Below are 20,652 nucleotides of genomic sequence, written 5' to 3' on the forward strand. Positions count from 1 at the left end.
ACCACTCACACTGTCTTGGTTACCATGGAAAAGTCACTAAATCACCAGTCCCTCACGGATCGGAGGAGATAGCACGGAAGATACTCGCTGAGTTATCTCCAGGAATGAGAGGGGTTCTGGGTGAGTCGTGGCCAGATAGGGCAGATAGGAAGGGAATAAACTAATGCCAAACGAAAAAAGCCATTTGGGCTGGTTTTGAGGAAATAAACTTTTCTGGTTTGGGTTATAGTGAGAAAATAAGTTCTTTCGCGTTCGGCATTGGGTGAATAGATCACAGATCGGTTTAAGGGAGCTAACTGCTAGTAGGCGTTGACCCCTTGCTCTGTCCCTGCCTCCTGCACGCTCTACGCAGTGTACGGGAAATATCAGCCACTTGCCCAAGGTCGCACGGGCTCGGGGCAGGTTTCCGACCCTTAAGCCGGACCGCCACTGGGTCTTTCTAGGTGATCACATGCCCGGAATAGGATAGATTCCGGGGTACTCACCGCCTAAGGATTGAGGGGCTGGGCTGGGTTGCCCGCATCGGAGCGTCCTCGGGCCCCAACGAACCTTGGGGCTCAGGAGCAGGCACGGTAGGCAGGGAGTGGGCGGGAGGCCGAGGAGGGCCGGGGCTGCCAGGGGGGCGCGCCTCTGCGGGCCTAGGGCCGAGGAAGCGGCAGCGGCGGGCGGGCGGGCCGCTCCCCGGCTCCGCCCCCGGCTCCGCCTCCCGCTCCGCCCTCCTTGCCCGGCGTCCGCTTGCTCGTCCGCTCCTCGCAAGCTAGCTCGCTCTCAGCCCCCCATGCGGATGTGACATTTCAGGCCGCCGCCATTTTGAGAACGAGCCGAGCCGAGCCGCCGGGCGCCGCGTCCGCTGCCTGAGCCCCGACGACGACGCCGCCGAGGAGGCGGAGGCCGCAGCGCCCCGAGCGCGGCCGGCCCGTCGCCCGCCCGCGCCGCCGCCGCTCCCACCGGCCCCAGGGCCCGCAGGCCCGCCGCGCCCGGCCAGGCCTCCTGCCCGCCGCGTCCGGCCCGAGGCGGGGCTGAGTCCGCGGCCCCCGCCCGGCCGCCCTCCGCCCCCGGCCGGCCCGCAGCCCCGCAGCCCCGGCCCCGGCGGCGGGAGGCGGGCCCCGCGGCGGCAGCGGCGGCGGCGGCCGCAGCAAACGACGAGGCCGTCCGGCCCGGCCCGCCGGCCGTCCGCCCGCCTCGGCGCCGAGATTGGGCGAATCGCGAGCAAGTACGTGCGCGTCTCCCTGCCGCCGCCGCCGCCCGCCGCGGGCCGCCCCGGGGCCGCCGCCGACGACGCGCGGGAGGAGGAGGAGGAGGCCGCCCCGCCGCCGCCGCCGCCGCCGCCGCCGCCCCGGCTCACCGCCTCCGGTCCGCCGGGCCCGCAGCCCGGGCCCCCGACCGCAGGCGAGGCCCAGGCCGCGGCCGACATGAACCACCAGCAGCAGCAGCAGCAGCAGCAGAAAGCGGGCGAGCAGCAGCTGAGCGAGCCCGAGGACATGGAGATGGAAGGTGAGGCCCGCGGGCGGCGGCGGGGCCGGGGGCGCCTTCCATTGTGACCGGGGGGAGCCGCGGGAGCCACGCGGGGGGCTCGCCATCTTTAAAGAAGGCCCGGGCGGGCGGCTGGCCCGGCCCGGCGAGGCTGCACCGTCATGCCGGGCCCGCGGGCAGGGGCCCCGGAGGCCCCCCGCCCCGCTCATTGTCCGGAACCCCGGACCCCGGGCGGCCTTCCCGGCACAAAGCGCTCGGAGTTGTAAATTAGGGCGCCCCGGCCGCGGAGGGACGCAGGCGTTTTCATGCTGCTGGCGGCCGCCCCGGGGAGGGAACTGGGCTCCCGGGACTGTCCCCCTTGTCGGGCGTCTCTCGGCCTGCCGGTCTGGCCTGGTTCTGGCCGGTAAGCTCGGGAACCCGATCTCCGTGGACGCGGGGCTCGCCGGCACCTGCTCCTTCCGTGCGCTCCCCTGGAGAGCCCACCGAGCTTAGAGACGGTCCCCCAGATCGCCCTAAAACAGCATTTGCCAGTGTCGGGCTTCATTTTCAAACACCTGCCAACAACGCAGATGTTCTCAGCCTTTGGACTGGCGCAGAGTTGTGAGCCAGGCGCTCTTGGTTTCTAAGTTACCTGTTTTTCGGGAAGTTTGGTCCCAGACTGTTTACGGTGCGGCCAGCATCCGGCCAGGTGTGTATTTAAACGACGCAAAAGCCCCGCCACACATGGCTACCTACATCCGTATCCAACCGAACTCCCAAGGTAACTTAATTTTCTGCCATGGCAGCAGTTTTCCTAGGTACTGTACTTTGAGATGTAAGGTCTCGTTTGGAAGGTTTGTAAAGGCACTGGAAGGGAAAGGGTCTTTGACTTACATAGTTCAGGCAGAGTTGGTCATTGTTAAAGCATGTCTCTTGGAGCTAAGTACTTGAGACGGTAAAGGCAAAGTTGTTTTAAAAGATAGTGTCCTTATGCCTTGAATCAGTCTGGCAGGAGTCAAAAAGGGGCACGTGAATGAGTCTGATAGTGAATGTTTTGTTATTGTTTTGCTTTTAGCAAGAGATACTGAGTTGCATAAATGAATGGAGGCGCTAAGGAAGCTTGGAAAAGATGCATTTGTCTGTGAGGTGGCTACACGTGTGGGGCACTGTGCACTGGTTGGTGGGAATACTTAACCATGACTGGTATTCCCCTGTGAAGAACTTGCTGCCAATAAATGGATATTGACTGAAAAACTGGCTTGCCAGATTGCATAGCACCAAGTGGCGGAGATGCCCGCAGAAAGCACTTCCCAGTAGTACTTAACAGTGGCAGTAATGGGGGGCAGGAAAGTGGGAGTCCACACCAAGGACAGGGCTACTTCACTTGGCTCCAGCAAGGTAGTTAGTCATTTTGCAGAGCTTTTAACAAGTGTAATTCAACCAGCTAGCTGAAGGATTACGTTACTGAGAGAATTTTGTATATTCTTTGGATGCTGCATAACGAAAAGGGTTGCTTTCCAGTTTCTTTTTTGAGTATTACCCAGTCAGGACAAAAATCCAATAGTGCTAGCCTATCAATTTTCCACCTACATTGCCTTACCTCTTTTCAAGTGTTTTTGTGTACTAGTGAGAATTAATAAGTGTGGACATAACTAAAGAGTCTATTTCTGGTGCAGAACTCTGTCTTTGGAGAAATGTTCATTCATGTCCACAAGTTTCAAGGACTTTTCTGTAAGACCAGAGAGGGTTGAAGAATGGTGGAAGAATTTTGAGAAGTTTGTGCATGCTTTCGAGACTCAATTCTTTTCTCATGGACTTTTATTTTTATACCAGGCTTTGCATTGGAAAGGTCACTCCCTAAAATCATTCATCTGCAAACTTGCTAGAACAGGGGTCCCCAAACTACGATCCTACGTGCAGGCCCCCCTGAGGCCGTTTATCTGGCCCCTACCGCACTTCCGGAAGGGGCACCTCTTTCATTGGTGGTCAGTGAGAGGAGCACATTGACCATCTCATTAGCCAAAAGCAAACCCATAGTTCCCATTGAAATACTGGTCAGTTTGTTGATTTAAATTTACTTGTTCTTTATTTTAAATATTGTATATGTTCCCTTTGTTTTTTACTTTAAAATAAGATATGTGCAGTGTGCATAGGGATTTGTTCATAGTTTTTTTTATAGTCCGGCCCTCCAATGGTCTGAGGGACAGTGAACTGGCCCCCTGTGTAAAAAGTTTGGGGACCCCTGTGCTAGAACCTCACTCACATTGTATGGCAGAAGTTGCAGTTATTAATGCTGATTCCTTAAATGTAAGAAACTTGTTTCTTTTGAGTGGGCTTCTGTCCTATATTCATCTAGAAGGTACCTTGTCTTTTGAGGATTGTAGTGACACCCTGTGAGCACCCCCAGGTGTGTGGTTTAAAGGCTGCCTGTGTATTAGGCAGTCTGTTTCTGCCTTTCTTAGCCTTCTCACTCTAAAAATGTGTGCTAGGTTTATATACAGAGTGGGGCAAAAGTAGGTTTACAGTTGTGAGTCTGCAAAAGTTTGTTCTTGTATTATTTTCCATGTGACCAACTGTAAACCTACTTCACCCTATATCGTAGTTTAGGATCAGGAAGAGTGAAGGGGTCCTATTAAAAAGCTGGCAAGATGGCATTTAGTTCTTTTTAAGTCTGGTAAACTCCATATGCCAGACTATGATTCCATTGCACCTGTGTATTGCCTTTGCCTTGTGTCCAATATAATTAGCAGCTGGAATCTCAAGGGTCTGATCTGCTTGAGGAAAGGAAGGCTTCATTTATTTATTTATTTATTTATTTTTATTTTGTTTTACAGATACAGAAAGAGGGATAGATAGGGACAGACAGGAAAGGAAAGGAGAGAGATAAGAAGCATCAATTATCAGTTTTTTGTTGTGACACCTTAGTTGTTCATTGATTGCTTTTGCATATATGCCTTGACCATGGGTCTACAGCACACCGAGTAACCCCTTGCTCAAGCCAGCAACCTTGAGTCCAAGCTGGTGAGCTTTGCTCAAACCAGATGAGCCTGCGCTCAAGCTGGTGACCTCTGAGTCTCGAACCTTGGTCCTCCGCATCCCAGTCCAACGCTCTATCCACTGTGCAGCCGCCTGGTTAGGCGGGAAGGCTTTATTATTGACGAGCATCCTGCCTGAACCTCCTGGGCAGGGTGATTTCCAAGAAGTCTGGGAGACTGGTTTGGTTGGTTGTTTTTTCCTATCAATAAGTCAGTGTTAGTTTGCTCTCCTCCTGTTCCACTTTATTGGGATTGCATTTGCTCTTCATTGAACTCTGCATGGTCCTTGCATATCTGCTGGAGCATAACAGTACTCAGGTTTGTTACATTAAAAATGTCTTCTCCGCAGTTAGGAAAGTTATGAAGGATGAAAGGCAGAGAGGAAAAAGATGGGGAACACATCATTTCATTAGGGTCGGACCACACAATTCCTATAAGACCTGAAGCCACCAATCTCACCTTTCAAGTTGGGGGGCATATAGAGCTGTGGAGGTGGTGGCCTTGTTAGGTCTGGCCAGGAATGAGGGTGCTTGGTAGTTTATTTATTGGCCAACTCAGAGGCAGTGCAGGCTGAGAGGCTGAAAGAATGGCTTGTACAGGGCTCTGCCTTCTGAGTACTTTGGAGAGGTGATAATCTGGTCTGTGTTACGCTCTGTCAACAGGAAGTTTTCCCAAGGCCTTGCTTCTGCTGAATAGACTGACTAACACAAATGTAAATATCCTCATGTTTGTTCCCTGGTGTGTTTCTTCTGCCCTTGTGAGCAGTGTCTGTTTCAGAGTGTAATCCCTGAGACTAATGGGGACAGACAGTTTTGTTTGACTTTTGTACAGCACTCAGACCACTGCTATCAGGGACGCCAAGCTGGGAGCAAATCAGTGAGTCAGTCATCTGCAGTTTCTGAAAAGAATTGACCACAGCCTTCCATGGTCTTTGTTTGGGGGACACCAGTGATGGGTTTCTTTTTCTTACTTGTGTGTTGTTAGATAGAGTTTCAAGTTACTTTTCTGCTAAAGCAGGTTTGGGAGTGGAAAGTGAGTTCTCTTACACATACATCCAGAAAAACCAAACTTGTGCATTTTATTATATCTAAATCGTTTCCTTTTCAAGTAACATCATAACAAGGCAAATCAAATAATGTGAGAATATTGATTTTCTTCTCACATTAACTTGAGTTGCTGCTAAAAGAACTGCGAAGTCACAATGTCATCATCAACTCTGAAGAAATATGAAAGAAATTAGGCCAAACCTAGAAACATAATCTGACTTGAGCCTGTCAGGTTTTGAGTAGATTGGAAGTTAGGCATCAGCCTTCATCATTCTTTCAGGCTGCTGGTTTTAATTATCCGTAAACAAATAAGAGATTGATACAGTAAATATGGGAAGAAAGTATATACTTTTCTCCTTAATTTTTTTGGATTCAGTTTAGTTTGAAGAGGCCATTGAAAACTTCGCAGTGACTGAGCATTCAGGCTTAGGGTCAGGCCTGAGCTTTGAATGTAGACTTTGCCATGTAATTGTTGTGTGACTTCAGGTACATTGCTTAAGCTGTTGGTGCCTCAGTTTCTTCATTCTCAAAAAGGAGAACCTGCCTTGCAAGGTATTGAGTATGAAGACACAAAGCCTATGTAAAGTGCTAAGCACCGAGTTGGGAGCTTGGGAGATGTGCAGGTGATGGTATTGCTGTGATGGTCCAACCTTTGCACCTGAGGAGGAGGAGAAGGCTTGCCAGACCCAGGTGGGGCAAGTTGATTTTTGGTGGTATGTGAAAATGTCAGGGTAATTACATCCAAATATGGATAAGGAAGAAAATACAACCAGCCTCAGTCTGAGCAATGTTATGAAATTTTGGGCTTGATGGGCCGAAATAGGTATTTAAGGCCAGTGGTGTAAATATTTTAAGAAAGATGAAATGGCTAATGGAGATGAGTGGATTTGGTGTGTTATGACATGATCATCTGTGTTGGATTTGAGGTTGAGCATCAGGTTGTAGCGGGGAAGCCAGGTCATAAAACCTCCAGACTTTGGGAGTCGGCCTTGAGTTCTCTGTGGACCCCCATGTCCCGTCACCAAGCAAGCCCTTTTGGTTTTCCAGCTGCCACCCGAAAGCAAAGCCCCTGTGTTGCCTCATGCCAGGACTTTGCAATAGCTTTCTTACTGGTCTCTGCTGCCACCGTTCCTGATTCCCACACAGCTATGGAAACAGACTTCCCACTGAACTGCCTGGCCCTGTCACTGCCCTGCTTTTAAAAGGACTCAGGTGTGCTGCCCCTCCCAGAGGGTAAGTCACACAGCCCAGTCCAGGCCATTGGGTCCTCGGGATGGCCTTAGCCTCCTTTGTGCTTCAGGCTCCTAGCGAACACACACTTTGCTTCCTGTTCTGGACCCCACAGCTGCGTTAGGGCCATGCGACGGCTGCACTTTTGGGGACGCGTAGGACAGATATGCTAGGAAAGAGCTCAAAACCCATTCAGATGTACCTTTTCCCTCAACCTTTCTGGTCACCTCATCCATTTTCCTTGCTTAATTAAGAGCCATGTCAACCTTTTGCTCCATGTACTACCTGTGAGGTCACCAGTTGTGTACTCGTCTTCCTTGCTGTTGAATTATTTGTGCTGAAGGTGACCATCTTTATGTTCTTTTTTTTGTTGTTAAATGTAGTTGTGGAAGATATTTCTTCAGGAAACAGTGATTCTTTTTAAAGTAATTTTATTTAATGTTAGCCACTTTTTATTTATTTATTTTTTTACAGAGACAGAGAGAGGGATAGATAGGGACAGACAGAAACGGAGAGAGATGAGAAGCATTGATCATTAGTTTTTCGTTGCGACACCTTAGTTGTTCATTGACTGCCCTCTCATAGGTGCCTTGACCATGAGCCTTCAGCAGACCGAGTAACCCCTTGCTCGATCCAGAGACCTTGGGTCCAAGCTGGTGAGCTTTGCTCAAACCAGATGAGCCCGCGCTCAAGGTGGCAACCTCGGGGTCTTGAACCTGGGTTCTTCACATCCCAGTCCAACGCTCTGTTCACTGCGCCACCGCCTGGTCAGGCAGGAAAGAGTGATTCTAAGGCTAAAGGATAGCAAGGAGATACCTGGCTGGCTGGCTGGCAAAGGGGCGTGTGAAGGAGTGCCAAAGCCGTAAACCCCTAGGCTGATAGCTGCTAATTCAATTTTATTGCTTTTAATTTGAGTTTGTTTTCAAATGACATTTTTGATCCTTTTGGAAGGAGAAGCTTGCTTTCCAGATTAGGACATTGACAGACCCTTCATAAACTACTGAAGGTCTCTTTTGGGTATTTTCAGAGTTGTTCTTGTTGCTGTTTCTGGTTTTTGTTCGTTTTTTTTTTTTTTTTTTTTTTTTTACAGAGACAGAGTCAGAGAGAGGGACAGACAGACAGGAATGGAGAAAGATGAGAAGCATCAATCATCAGTTTTTTGTTGTGACACCTAAGTTGTTCATTGATTGCTTTCTCATATGTGCCTTGACCACGGGCCTTCAGCAGACCGAGTAACCCCTTGCTTAAGCCAGCGACCTTGGGTCCAAGTTGGTGAGCTTTGCTCAAACCAGATGAGCCTGCGCTCAAGCTGGCGACCTCAGGGTCTCGAACCTGGGTCCTCCGCATCCCAGTCCAACGCTCTATCCACTGCGCCACCGCCTGGTCAGGCGCTGTTTCTGGTTTTTGGATGAGCTGTATGTGGCCTGGGTTCTTCTGTTTGACTTCCAAAGCAAAGCAATTTTACTTTGGAGACAAAGAGTTGTAACAAGGTATTTCTTGACATGTATTATGACAGAGTTCAATGTTACATGTCATCTGTTTCGTAAACTTCTAATTCTGAAGATCTGAATTTAGGAAAGTTGGAGGAAGCAGGATGTTAAATACCATGTGTAGGCAAGAAAGTTATGCTGGCCCTGCCCAGAGAGCTCGTCCCAAAGCACAAAGGCTGCTAGTTCCACCCCAGTTTGTGCACATATAGGGACAGATCGATGTTCCTGTCTCTCCCTTCCTTTCTCGGTAAAATCAATAAATAAAAATTTAAAAAGGAGAAAGTTATACCGTTTTTCTAGTGAGTTAACACATGCCTTGGCTAATGAGAAGTCAGATGTGTTGAAATTCTCTTGAAGAGTAGCAGGCTTAGCTCTGAGGGTTGGTGAATTTAAGCTTGCAAGTTGGGAATGGAGGTAATTAGAAAGTTTCTCATGTAGGGGGAATATACTAACCTAGGCAAGAGCTGAATTGATGACAAGGTGAGTGTGAGACTAGGGAGAAAGAGGGCCTTCTGGGAGAACACCCTGAGAAATAATGTCATTGCTTACATTGTTGGGTGGAGGAGAGCTGGGAGTAGAAGACCACGTTGAGGTCAAAGTGAAGGATAGTTCACTGTCTGGTGCTGACTGGGAAGAAGCCACATTGTAGCTTCTTACTCAGCTATTGAGGTGTGGGGACCACTGTTGTGAAGTCATAGCTGTTAATAGTCACAGAGATGCCCAGGTGTTTTTCAAGGAGTCCAAGTGACCTGATGACATGTGAGGGAATATTGTCTGAGTCTCAAGGTAGTGGGTCTTTTTTCTTTTTGGGTCATTGATGATCTAAAAGTTATGAAGAAGGAGGTTCCCCTCTTTGACCTCAATGGTTCTACCTGATTTTCCTGCCTGGCATAGAGTATTTGAAACCCAGGCCCTCCCTAGGTTTTGATTTTATGCCAGTAACTAAATTGGTTTTCCTGACATCCTAATACTGGGAGGGCAGTGTCCTGTGTTACATACCAGCCTCCAAAATATTGACCCTGGGAAGGTCTAGCTCTCGCAATAAGTTGTTCAACTGGCCTCTGGTTTGGGAAGCAGCTGTATGCATTTGTTAGGGTGACCTGTTTTGCAGAGCGAGGTCACACCCCAGGTGTAGTAGCCACATTTGTCTGGATGGTAATCTCACTTCTCTTGGCTGTCCCTCTTGCCACCCCACTCATAGGATTTTCAGAAACAGTTGAGAGGAGCATTTCTAAGGGAAACTATGTGGGGGCTGAGCAGACCCTGCCATTCTACAGCCCCTTTTAAAAAGGCCCCTTAAAAAAAGGCTTATTGGCCATTTACCTAAAGTTGCAAGAAGATTTCACCAGTATAACTTTGGAGAATAAATTATATTTTAAGACTCTTAAATGGTCCTGTGCAATTGTTTTTTTTTCTTATTTATTTATTTTTGTAATTTTGAAAGAGTTTATTTGTGCTAACTGATGATATTGCCAGAAAGCAAGATATCAGACGTTTCCTGCAGTTGCTGTGTTTTATTCATTTTAGAGATGGGAGAGAGAGAGAGAGAGAGAGAGAGAGAGAGAGAGGGAGAAGGGGGGGAGGAGCAGGAAGCATCAACTTCCATATGTGCCTTGACCAGGCAAGCCCAGGGTTTTGAACCAGCAACCTCAGCATTTCAGGTCAATGCTTGATCCACTGTGCCACCACCAGTCAGGCTGCAGTTGTTGTTTTAAAACAATCACATGTTAACACTCCTTGACATGTTAACATGGTTATGTGGTCCAGCTCCTTTTTAAATGTAGGTTAAGTAATTTTGAAGTGCTTGCTTCTTACAGTTAGTAGTTTATATCAGCTTGCAGGAGAAATTGCTTCAATAAGGCAAACTGTGTGAAGTCGTTAAACACATTTGATAGTCCAGATTACTGTTTTCTAACCATCATAGATACTTACTGAAATTCTCCCCAAGAATTTCAGCCCTTTTTTTTTCTGTGTTGAGATTGTGAGGACTAAGGATGAACACATAGGGGCTGGAATACCTGACTTGCGGACTGCACTCATAAGTAGCTGTGGAGGGTTGCTGTGGCCTCTCCGTGAGCCCAGCCTTCAGACTCTTCCTCTCGTCAAGACTGGGATCATGGTAGCCCGTGGCTGCTGCTACTGGTGGGTGTGGTGTCTGTCTGTCCTAGCCAGAAGGAGTCCTCATTTCACAGGGGCGTCTCAGGTCTGCTGCTGGTGTGCGGGAACAAATTGAGGTGGTTTTCCTACTTTAGACTCATCTTTCTTCAGAAAGCCACTTGTTTTCATATGGGGGCATGGGGAGATGACATGTGGGGTAAGAAGACTTCAGGATTGGGTTTATTGTGCTGTGTAATACTGTAGCAAGTAGCTGCATGGTCGTGATTTTAAATTTAAAATAAAATTAAAAATCCCATCCCTCAACTGACTAGTTGATTTTAAGCGTTCAGTAACTGCACATGTTGGTGGCCAGTGCAAATGAACCTGTCAGTCAGTACAGAATGTGTTACACGGTGCTGGCCCAAACACACTGCTGCTCTGGTTGGATCCTTGGCTAGAAGCTGTATCTGGTAGCATTGGTGTCACGTTGAGTGTCGGAAAGTGTTCTAGTGTAGTGTTTTTCAACCACCGCTCCACCAGAAATTTTGTGTCGCTCCATGAAAGTTAGCCACCCTGATGTATGAACGTTATAGATCCGCTGTTCTAGTGTGTCCTGGGAGAGTAAAATTAGAATGAGTAAAAAGCATTAGAAACTTGTGGATAAGTAGTTCTTGGGCAAACCCTGTAGAGCTTGGCTTCTCCAGTTACAGACCAGGTTTTTTTCTTCTAATTTCCAGTCCTCTGTGACAGACAATTTCTGAACTGTAATTTTTAGAAATGCAGGCAAATATGTTAAGGAGTGAAATAAAATAGACATACAGAATACAAGCCCCAGCTTATTATTAAATTTAACAAAGGGTAAAGTTCATTTTGACAGTTATACTTACATACATAGGAAGAAAGGAAAGTATTACACAAACCATACATGTTTGCTGAAACAAGGTATGTGTATAGGCAATTATAAAGAAACGCTATTCTAATACAATTCCCTGTATTAGAAGCCTACGTACACTTTTTTTTTGGTATTTTTCTGAAGTTGGAAACGGGGAGGCAATCAGACAGACTCCTCGCGTGCGCCCGACCAGAATCCACCCGACATGCCCACCAGGGGGCGATGCTTTGTCCACCTGGGGCCTTGCTGTGTTGCAACCAGGGCCATTCTAGCGCCTGAGGCAGAGGCATGGAACCATCCTCAGTGCCCAGGCCAACTTTGCTCCAATGGAGCCTTGGCTGCGGGAGGGGAAGAGAGAGACAAGAGACAGAGGAAGGAGAGGGGGAGGGGTGGAGAAGCAGATGGGCGCTTCTCCTGTGTGCCCTGGCTGGGAATTGAACCCAGGACTCCTGCACGCCAGGCCAACACTCTACCACTGAGCCAACCGGCCAGGGTCCTACATGCACATTTTGAAGAATGCAACTTATGTGAATAATTTTTTTTTAAGTGAGAGGAAGGGAGATAGTGAGATAGACTTCTGTATGCGCCCCAAGTGGGATTCACCCTGCAACCCCTGTCTTGGGCCGATGCTAGAATCAACCGACCTATTTTTAGTGCTTGAGGCTTACGCACATGAACCAACCCAGCCACCCTTAGGTCCTGGGGCAATGCTTGAACCAATTGAGCCATTGGCTGCAGGAGAGGAAGAGGGATACGGGGGAGAGAAGCAGATGGTCACTTTTCCTTTGTGCCCTGACTGGGAATCAAGCCCAGGACGTTCATATTCTGGGTTGATGCTCTATCCACTGATTCAGCGGGCCAGGTCCACGAATAATTTTTGAAGTGACAACTAATTTTGTTTCCTGCTTAGATGGACAGCATTCCTGCTCCTTAAAAGGATGATGTTTATTCAAACTGCTTCTTTGTCTTACTAATGCTCATATGAATCATGTAGCAGTGAAAATGGGAGAGATCTTGAAAGAGATTTTCCAAAATTTATTTGTAGACAGCTCAACTATAGCTTATAAACTTATGGCTAAATTATCTTTTAGTGAAAGAAATGGGTTTTGGGTTATATCCACTTTTGTGTTGCAGTTAACAAACTAACAATAAAGTCTGCTAAGCTGTAATGTAAGCCTGTGTGCCATGTGCCACACAAATTCGACAACACCCCAACTTACCCCAGCTAACCTCAGCTCATCCCAACCAGCCCAGGCTTGGATGTTGCAGGAAAGTCAGATTGCTAAAAAGTGTCTGCTTGTTCTTCATTTTGGCAGACCCACAGAGGGGCTCCTATGCAGACTCCCCTGGACATCTTTGTTTTTAACTCCGCCCCTTGTGCTCTCTGGTTTTCCGTGTGGACCAGGGATCATGGCTTGCTCTTGACTCTTGCACCCTAGCGACAGCAGAGCTGACTTCGGTGTAGTGCTCTCAGAGCCTGATCAGAGGCTTTTGTTTATCAAACGTACACCTGTCAAACCCCCTCTTGGTTGGCAGGTATAGTGCTGGCTGCCCCCTTAACTTAAGCATCACAGAGTGAAGGTGCCTGGTAAACGCGCACAGGGTAGGGCTTCAGTGAAGGGCGTTCGTGGGATAAGTGGAGAGAAGGAGGCTGTGCCACAGGACTGGCCTACGCTGGGGAAGAGGTGGGTCAGCTGAGGATTCTTGGCTGAGTTTGAAAAGAGGGGTGGGCTGGAGTGGTCAGAGGTTGGAGGTATTTAATAGTAGGATGGGATAGGGACCTACAAGTCTCTCACTAGAGGTTTTGGATCTGTGGTCAACCTACTAATGGCCTCCAAAGGTGTCTGTGTCCTAATCGGAACCTGTGACTGTCACCTACATGGCAAAAAGACTGCCGATGTGGTTGAGGATCCCTAGATGGGGAGATTAGCCAGGTGTGCCCAGTGTAATGAGTAGGGTACTTCCACGTGGAAGAGGGAGTGTCAGTGGTGTGGTGTGAGAAGGCCATTGCTGGCTTTGAAGGTGGAAGGGAAGCCAAAGAATGCAGATGGTCTATAGAAGCTGGAAGAGGTGAGGAAACATTCTCCTTTGGAGCCTCCAGAAGGGGCACAGCCTTTCTGGCACCTTGAATTTAGTCCAGTGAGCCCTATTTTCAGACTTCTGACCTCTAGAACTATAAAATAATAAACTGTGTGTTGTTCAAGCCACTAAGTTTGTGGTAATTTGTTCCAGTAGCAATTAGCAACTAATACAGGGCTAAGAAGCAGCAGGTGGGTGCCCAATAAATGGAGCAGGCCTTGAAGTTCAGAGAGGGGGCAGAGAGGGTGGATGAGCATGAGGCAGCTAACCCTCAGTAGGCCAGGACATGTGCTGTGCAGCTGTACCTGCACCGACTCCTTTGAAATAGATGCAGGAGTGTGCCTGTTTTGTAGCAGAGCTTAAAGAAGGCACTGAGCAAGTTCATTTCTCAGGGGCAGTGGTGTGTCTTGAACCCACACGTTTTGGTTTTGCAACTTTTTGTGATTTGTCATTGCCAGTAGATACTTGGTCATAAAGATAGTGGCTACTGCTTTTTAACTTAAACGCCCCTCCTGCCCTCTTCATGTTTTTCTTCCCTTACCACCCTGTGCTGGTAATCTGCAGTTGGACTTCCTAGTCTGAACGTGGTTCGTATGGTTCCCCACATACTTTGAATATAGAAAGTAGCTCACTGTCAAAATCGTCTGGGGCTGCCACTACGGTTTGTTCAACAAGTGGAACAGGGTGGCAGGAGACACAGCAAAATATACTGCTCACAAAAATTTGGGGATGTTTATAAATGACCATGAAGCGATAGAATATTTCCTAATTTTTGTGAGTAGTATAGTATGAGTTTATAAAGGTAGACTCCTCCCTCCGAGAGTTGAAGTAACAGAATCAGGTATTCAGTAACATGTTATAAGATCCTGAGCTGAAATGAATCATCTCTAAAACAAACCAGCTGGGTTCTGGGTATATGGAGAAGGCCCAAGTCTTGTTAGCTGGGGCTCAAGGCACAAGTGTGCTGCATCTCAGTGTACCCAATTCTGGACCTAATGGGACCTACAGGGGTTAGCTAGTGAGGCACCTCAGTCCAAGGTGTAGACCGCGTCTGCTCAGGTCCCATCTCCAGGTGGGTAGGCCCACACACACAACACAGATGGAGCGAACCTGGCTGCTTGCTCCCTCTTAACCCAGGTCGGGTTCTCTTTTGAAGCTCTTACCACTGCTGTGGTTTTATCCCTTCTCCTAGATCACCTAGTTTCTTTCTTAGGGCAGCAGCTTTCACAGGGTGGAAGGAATACTGGGGTTCCTTAACCGGGCAGGGGTCAAGAGCAATGAGGTGACTTCAGAGGGTTGTTAGCTTGCCTCATTAACTTCAGCTTAGCTGTGTGGTGTTAGTTTTGTGGCCTATTTTGAATGTTTTCCTTTAAGACTTCTTTTCTTGACAGGGAATTTTAAGTAGGGTATCTATCTTCATAGGCAACTTTGGGAAGCATGTTTAGTGTGTAAAGTGATCGTAGCAGTCAAAAACTGTAGTAAAAACAGTTTGAAATATACAGAAAGCCTCACTTGGCTTGATGTCAGCCTTTGCTTATTAAGTCACTGATTGAAGAAAGCTTAAATAAATGTGGCCTTTGTTTTTCTGAATGTCCCCTTTGCTTTCACAGTGCCATGTAATACCCATCTCCCGTGCATTAGGTGAGCCGAGGGGCTGTAAGCTTCGTGGATTCCTTTGAGAGCATACCTTCTTTGGACATTGCATCAGATGAGTGATTTGAGTCATTGTGCAGATAGTAAGTTTAGGATATTTATTGGCCATCAATTATGTGTGAGTTTCTTCTGAGAGAAAGTTTGAAGATGGGAGATGTTCTGTTCTTATGGTGCTTGGGGGGAGTGAAGATGTCTACAAGATGAGTGACAGCACCACGTGATGGTTGCCAGTGTGTTGAGCAGTGGGCTGGCAAAGTCGACACCTTCAAGTGAGTTGATTTTGGAGGTGTCTGAAGAGAATTTAAATACCTAAATGAAGCTCTGGCCGGTTGGCTCAGTGGTAGAGCATCGGCCTGGTGTGCAGGAGTCCCGGGTTCGATTCCTGGCCAGGGTACACAGGAGAAGCGCCCATCTGCTTCTCTACCCCTCCCCCTCTCCTTCCTCTGTCTCTCTCTTCCCCTCCCGCAGCCTAGGCTCCATTGGAGCAAAGATGGCCCGGGCGCTGAGTATGGCTCTATGGCCTCTGCCCCAGGCGCTAGAATGGCTCTGGTTGCAACAGAGCAACGCCCCAGATGGGCAGAGCATCGCCCCCTGGTGGGCGTGCCGGGTGGATCCCGGTTGGGCGCATGCGGGAGTCTGTCTGCCTCCCCGTTTCCAACTTCAGAAAAATACAAAAAATAAAAATAAAAATAAAATTCCTAAATGATGTTGACCCATGGGCATCCTGGCAGGGAACAGAATTGCAGATGGTCCTTGAGGTGACTAGTTCAGCTCTAAGACACATGCCAGCCAGCTGCACAGCTTCTGTATCTTAGACAAAGCGGTGCAAATTGGTAACAGGTGGTTGTCTCCTCCTTCAGCACTCTCTGTTGACTGGGATTGTGATGTTAAAAGTATGGTCCCTGCCGATTTGTTAAGTCTTCAGGATTATGCTAAAGTTGGTAATTAATTAACTTGTGGGTGTGGATATGAGGAGAGGGAGAATTAACTGGTAAAAGTCTAAATGTTTTCTGTTATGGTCAGTATTTAAAATCTAATTTATCTTTTTATGAAGTTTAGCCCTATAATTTTTTTTTTTAAGGAGCCCTTTATTATTTTTTTAATGCTGTTTTCATTTTGAGTCTCTTGATATCAGCGGGCACTTGGCTGTATAATTTATGGTTTTGTTTTAGGGCAGAAAGTGTTTATTTAAATCCCAACTCTTCAGGTGAAGAAACGCAGGCTCTGAAGGATGTAGTGATTTCTAGACTGGTACTGTCTAATTAGGTTTATACTGATGAAAGTTAAGTAAAATTGAATTGTTCCTCAGTCTCACTAATCATATTTCAGGGGCTTAGTACTCACATGTGACTCGTGGCTTCTGTGTCGGACAGCACAGGTAACTAGCAGGCGGCCCCCTAAGGCCATTTATCCGGGCCCCGCTGCACTTCCGGAAGGGGGACCTCTTTCATTGGTGGTCAGTGAGAGGAGCACTGTATGTGGCGGCCCTCCAGCGGTCTGAGGGACAGTGAACTGGCCCCCTGTGTAAAAAGTTTGGGGACCCCTGCTAGAGCATCTGCTTGGTTGTTTGGAGCTTTAAGGCCAGTGTTGCTCTAGACCCAGCCGGAGTACTGGACTTGGCTCTTACAGTGGGCTTTTTGTCTTGAACAAAAGAATGTTTAGAATAAGGGAAAACCAAGCGCTTTCTTCTGTAAAAAGCTAGGAAGAAGATTCTTCAGACCGGCTCAGTATAGTGCATACTTACTGGTAATGTGGCAGTCACTGAATCACTGCCTCAGGCTCTGGGGGTGGGGGTGGTTGGAAGCTGAAAAAATGACATGATGTCTTTGCTTAAGGAAAGGCAGCAGGATATAGATGGGTCATGTGCATACGTGGTCAATGCAGGATAGGAAGTGAAGAATGCTACTAGGAGCGAAGAGATAGGCTCTGGAAGTGGAGAAGAGAGATCACAGTAGGCTGCGGGGAAGCGTGCAAGCTTGGTGAAGTCCTGCATTGCGTGTAAGGGATGGTTAGAGGTCGGAGTTCCGGGGAATGTGGCGGGGAGGGAGCGCCAGAGGCATGGTTTCTGGGTGGATGGAAGTAGGGGCATTGCTTTGTGTTTCCAGGCACATAATTGTGTTGTCATCAACACACTCACTGAATTGTGTTCCTTTACTTCCCCACCACCACCACCTTACGTCTAGGTCAGATCAGGAACTTCATTCAGCCAAGGTCATTTTCTACCTTTTGAACAGTAGTTTGTCCTCAGCACCAAATAATCAAATGCATTGCATTTTTATATATTTTTTTCTGTCAGACGGGAACATGCCACAGTGTTAAATGCAAATTAACCTTAATTCTACCCACTTTGGTAACAGTTATAAAGGGTTAGATTTGCAGTTGTCCCTCTTAAGTCTTTTTGGTAAAATGTTAGTAATCACGATGATTTTAAAAATAGCAACTTATATTGAGCTATAATTCACAGATGTCACAGATCACCCATTTAAAATGTATCTAATTCAGTGGGTTTTAGTATGTTCATAATTGTGTAATTATCAACATAATCAAAATTGGAACATTTTCATTACTCCGAAAAGAAATCTTATATTCCTTAAGGGTCTTCCTGTCTTCTCCTAGCTCTAGGCAGCCACCAATCTACTCTTTTCAGATTTGCCTATCCTAGACTTCACATAAATGGAGTCATACAATGTGTGGCCTTTGTGTCTGGCTTCTTTCACTGAACACCATGTTTTCACAACTTACTCAAGTTGTGGCAGTTATCAGTTTCATTTCTTTTTATTGCAGCATAGTATTTCATCTGTGGAACCTCACAGTATTGGTTCAGAAGGACGTGGTGGTTCTCATGATTTTTTTTTAGCAAGGGTTAGACAGGGACGGAGGCAGGAAGGGAGAGAGATGAGAAGCATCAATTCCTTGTTGCAACTCCTTAGTTGTTCATTGATTGCTTTCTCATATGTGCCTTGACCGGGGTTGGGAGGGCTCCAACAGAGCAAGTGACCCCTTGCTCAAGCTGGCGACCATGAGGTCATGTCTATGATTCCACACTCAAGCCAGTGACCTTGGGGGCTTCGAACCTGGGTCCTCTGTGTCCCAGGCTGATGCTCCATCCACTGTACTGCCTCCTGGTCATGGTGGTTCTCATGACTTTTATTCATAGGTTTTATTCAGTATTTTTAAACCTTTGTTTAAAAAAATGATTTCAGAGAGAGGCAGAGAGAGAGAGATAGAGAAACATTGATCTGTTCCCATATGTGCTTCGACCATGGATCCATAGGCACTTTGGGGATGATGCTCTAACCAACCTATCTGGTTAGGGTGGTTTTATTCATTATTTTTGTTTTCTTATTTTGTAAATGTCATGTAAATACACTCATACAGCATATTCCCCTTTTAGACCTCTTTATTTCATTAGCGCCTTTGAGATTCATCATCCAAGTTAGGTGTATCAGTAGTTCTTTTTACTGTTGGGCAGTATCCATTGTACAGATATAGCACAGAGTTTATCCTTCTCCCAGTGAGGGGCATCTGGGTTGTCTCCAGTTTTTGGCAGTTCTAAAATAAAGCCACCATAAATATTCTTATCCAGTCTTTGTATGATCATGAGTTTCCATTTTTCTAAGAGTAAGTTGTGCATACCTTTATAAGAAACTGTCTTCTTGAGTGCCTGTACAATCTTGCATTCTCACCATCAGTGTACAGTCAGACCAGTTGAGCCATATCCTTGCCAGCAATTCATATTGTCAGTATTTTTAATTAAAAAATATATATTATTTAGTGATTTTAGAGAAGAGGGGGCAGAGGGAGAGACAGAAACATCAGTCTGTTCCTGTATGTGCCCCGACTGGAGATCAAACGTACTTTTGTTAATGGAGCTGATTCTCTCCCGTGGTCTGCAAACTGCAGCTCGTGAGCCACATGCGGCTCTTTGGCCCCTTGAGTGTGGCTCTTCCACAAAATACCATGTGCGGGCGCTACCTCGATAAGGAATGTACCTACTGTTATAGTTTAAGTTTAAAAAATTTGGCTATCAAAAGAAATTTCAATCATTGTACTGTTGATATTTGGCTCTGTTGACAAATGAGTTTGCCGACCACTGCTCTAACCAACTGAGCTGTCCGACCAGGGCAGTATTTTTAATTTTAGTCATCCTCATTGGTTCGGTAGTGGTATATTAGTTGGTTTTTATTTGCATCTATCTAATAGTCTAACAGATTTTGTTTATTTGCCATGTTTCTTTGAAGTATGTCCAAGTATTGAGTTATTTTTTATTACTGTCAAGTTTTAAGATCTCTATATATTTGGGATACAAGTTCTTTGTGAGACTGGTGATTTACAAATACTTTCTTCTAATTTGTACTTTCTTTATTCTCTTAACATTGTCTTTCTGGAGCAAAACTTTACAGTTTTAATGAAGTGCAGTCTATCAAAAGAAAATTTATTTTGTAACTCTTGCTTTTGTTTCTGTGTCTTAAGAATTCTTTGTCCCACCCCATTTGTTTTCTTATAAAGTTTTAAAGTTTCATATATAAATCTACGATCCATTATGAGTTAATGTTTGCATAGGTATGAAGTTGAGGGTCTTTGTTCTGGCCTGTGGATGTGTAGATGTTCCTTTCCCTAGAATTGCTTATACCTTTATCAAAAATCAAATAGTTCTGTGGGTCTGTTTTGGGGCTCTCCTGTTCATTAGTCTGTCTCTCTCTTTGCTAGTGGAACACTATCTTGATTACTGAAACTTTATAGTGAGTCTTAAAAATTAATTCCTCAAACTGTATCCTCAGTTTTCTAAATTGTTTTACTTACTCTATTTGTTGGGCAGATAAATCTATTATGCTCACTTTGTTAAAGATGGCGCTGCCCATGTGGAAGCCCGTTGCCCAGGTGATTGCTTGGGATGGGTGTGATAATGTTAATATGTGTTGGGGGAGGGCTTTCGCGCCAAAAGGTTTTAAAAGAGAGATCGTGTTGTTCCTGGAGAAGAGTGATTATGTTCTAGGAGGAGCCCATGCTGTAGGAGAGCAGAGAAAGGCCATGTGGAGGAGAGGAGAGGCAGCCAAGATGGTGGAGTGCTGAGGGAGAAGCCAATTTGTACAGAGAGAAGGAGATGGGGAACAGAGGTGAATAAGGCTGGTTAGGTAGAAACCTTTGATTCTAGGAAACTCGGATAAGTCAGCAGCTTTGTGAGCGCCGAATGAGTGGGTTTTGGAGCCCAGAGTGTGTTTTTACTTGCCCGCCGGGTGCAAGCTAGGATTAAAGCTAATGGCCCACCAGCTCTTGGCTCCATTGTTTATTACCGTCTGTCCAAGCCTAATGCAAACCTGCATGGGTCGGATGGCTGTGATGGTGGCCGTGGCTACTGGCTTTACACTATATATTTCCTTTACTTTTCTATGTAAATTTTAGAATCAGCTTGTCTATAGCTGTAAAAAATTCTACTGGAATTTGATTGGAACTGTGTTCAGACAGAAAGGTTAATTTGAAGAGAATGGCCATCTTTACTATGTTTCCCATTGCATGAACATGGTATGTCTCTTGTGCCAATGACTACCTTCTGATGTCCACTTTTCACAGGGGACAAGGCTAGTACTTCAAAGGTTTCTGCATGTTTGTGAACTGAACGGTCTCCTTTCCTCCTTTAAAAAAATGTTTTTTTAAAATAAGACCAGATTTTCTTTGCT

At 46.7% G+C, this 20,652-nt stretch overlaps 1 protein-coding gene across 1 annotated transcript in view; it reads left to right on the forward strand.

Moving 5' to 3' along the window:
- The first annotated feature begins 766 nt into the window (after positions 1–766).
- USP7 (ubiquitin specific peptidase 7) overlaps positions 767–20,652 on the forward strand; it is a 66,517-nt gene continuing 46,631 nt past the window's right edge. The window contains exon 1 of the mRNA XM_066382644.1: positions 767–1,494. Coding sequence (XP_066238741.1) covers positions 1,413–1,494 — 82 coding nt within the window. The 5' untranslated portion in view covers positions 767–1,412. The remainder of the gene's footprint in view (positions 1,495–20,652) is intronic.

Source organism: Saccopteryx leptura, chromosome 4 (genome assembly GCF_036850995.1).
Source record: "Saccopteryx leptura isolate mSacLep1 chromosome 4, mSacLep1_pri_phased_curated, whole genome shotgun sequence".
Classification (NCBI taxonomy): domain Eukaryota; kingdom Metazoa; phylum Chordata; class Mammalia; order Chiroptera; family Emballonuridae; genus Saccopteryx; species Saccopteryx leptura.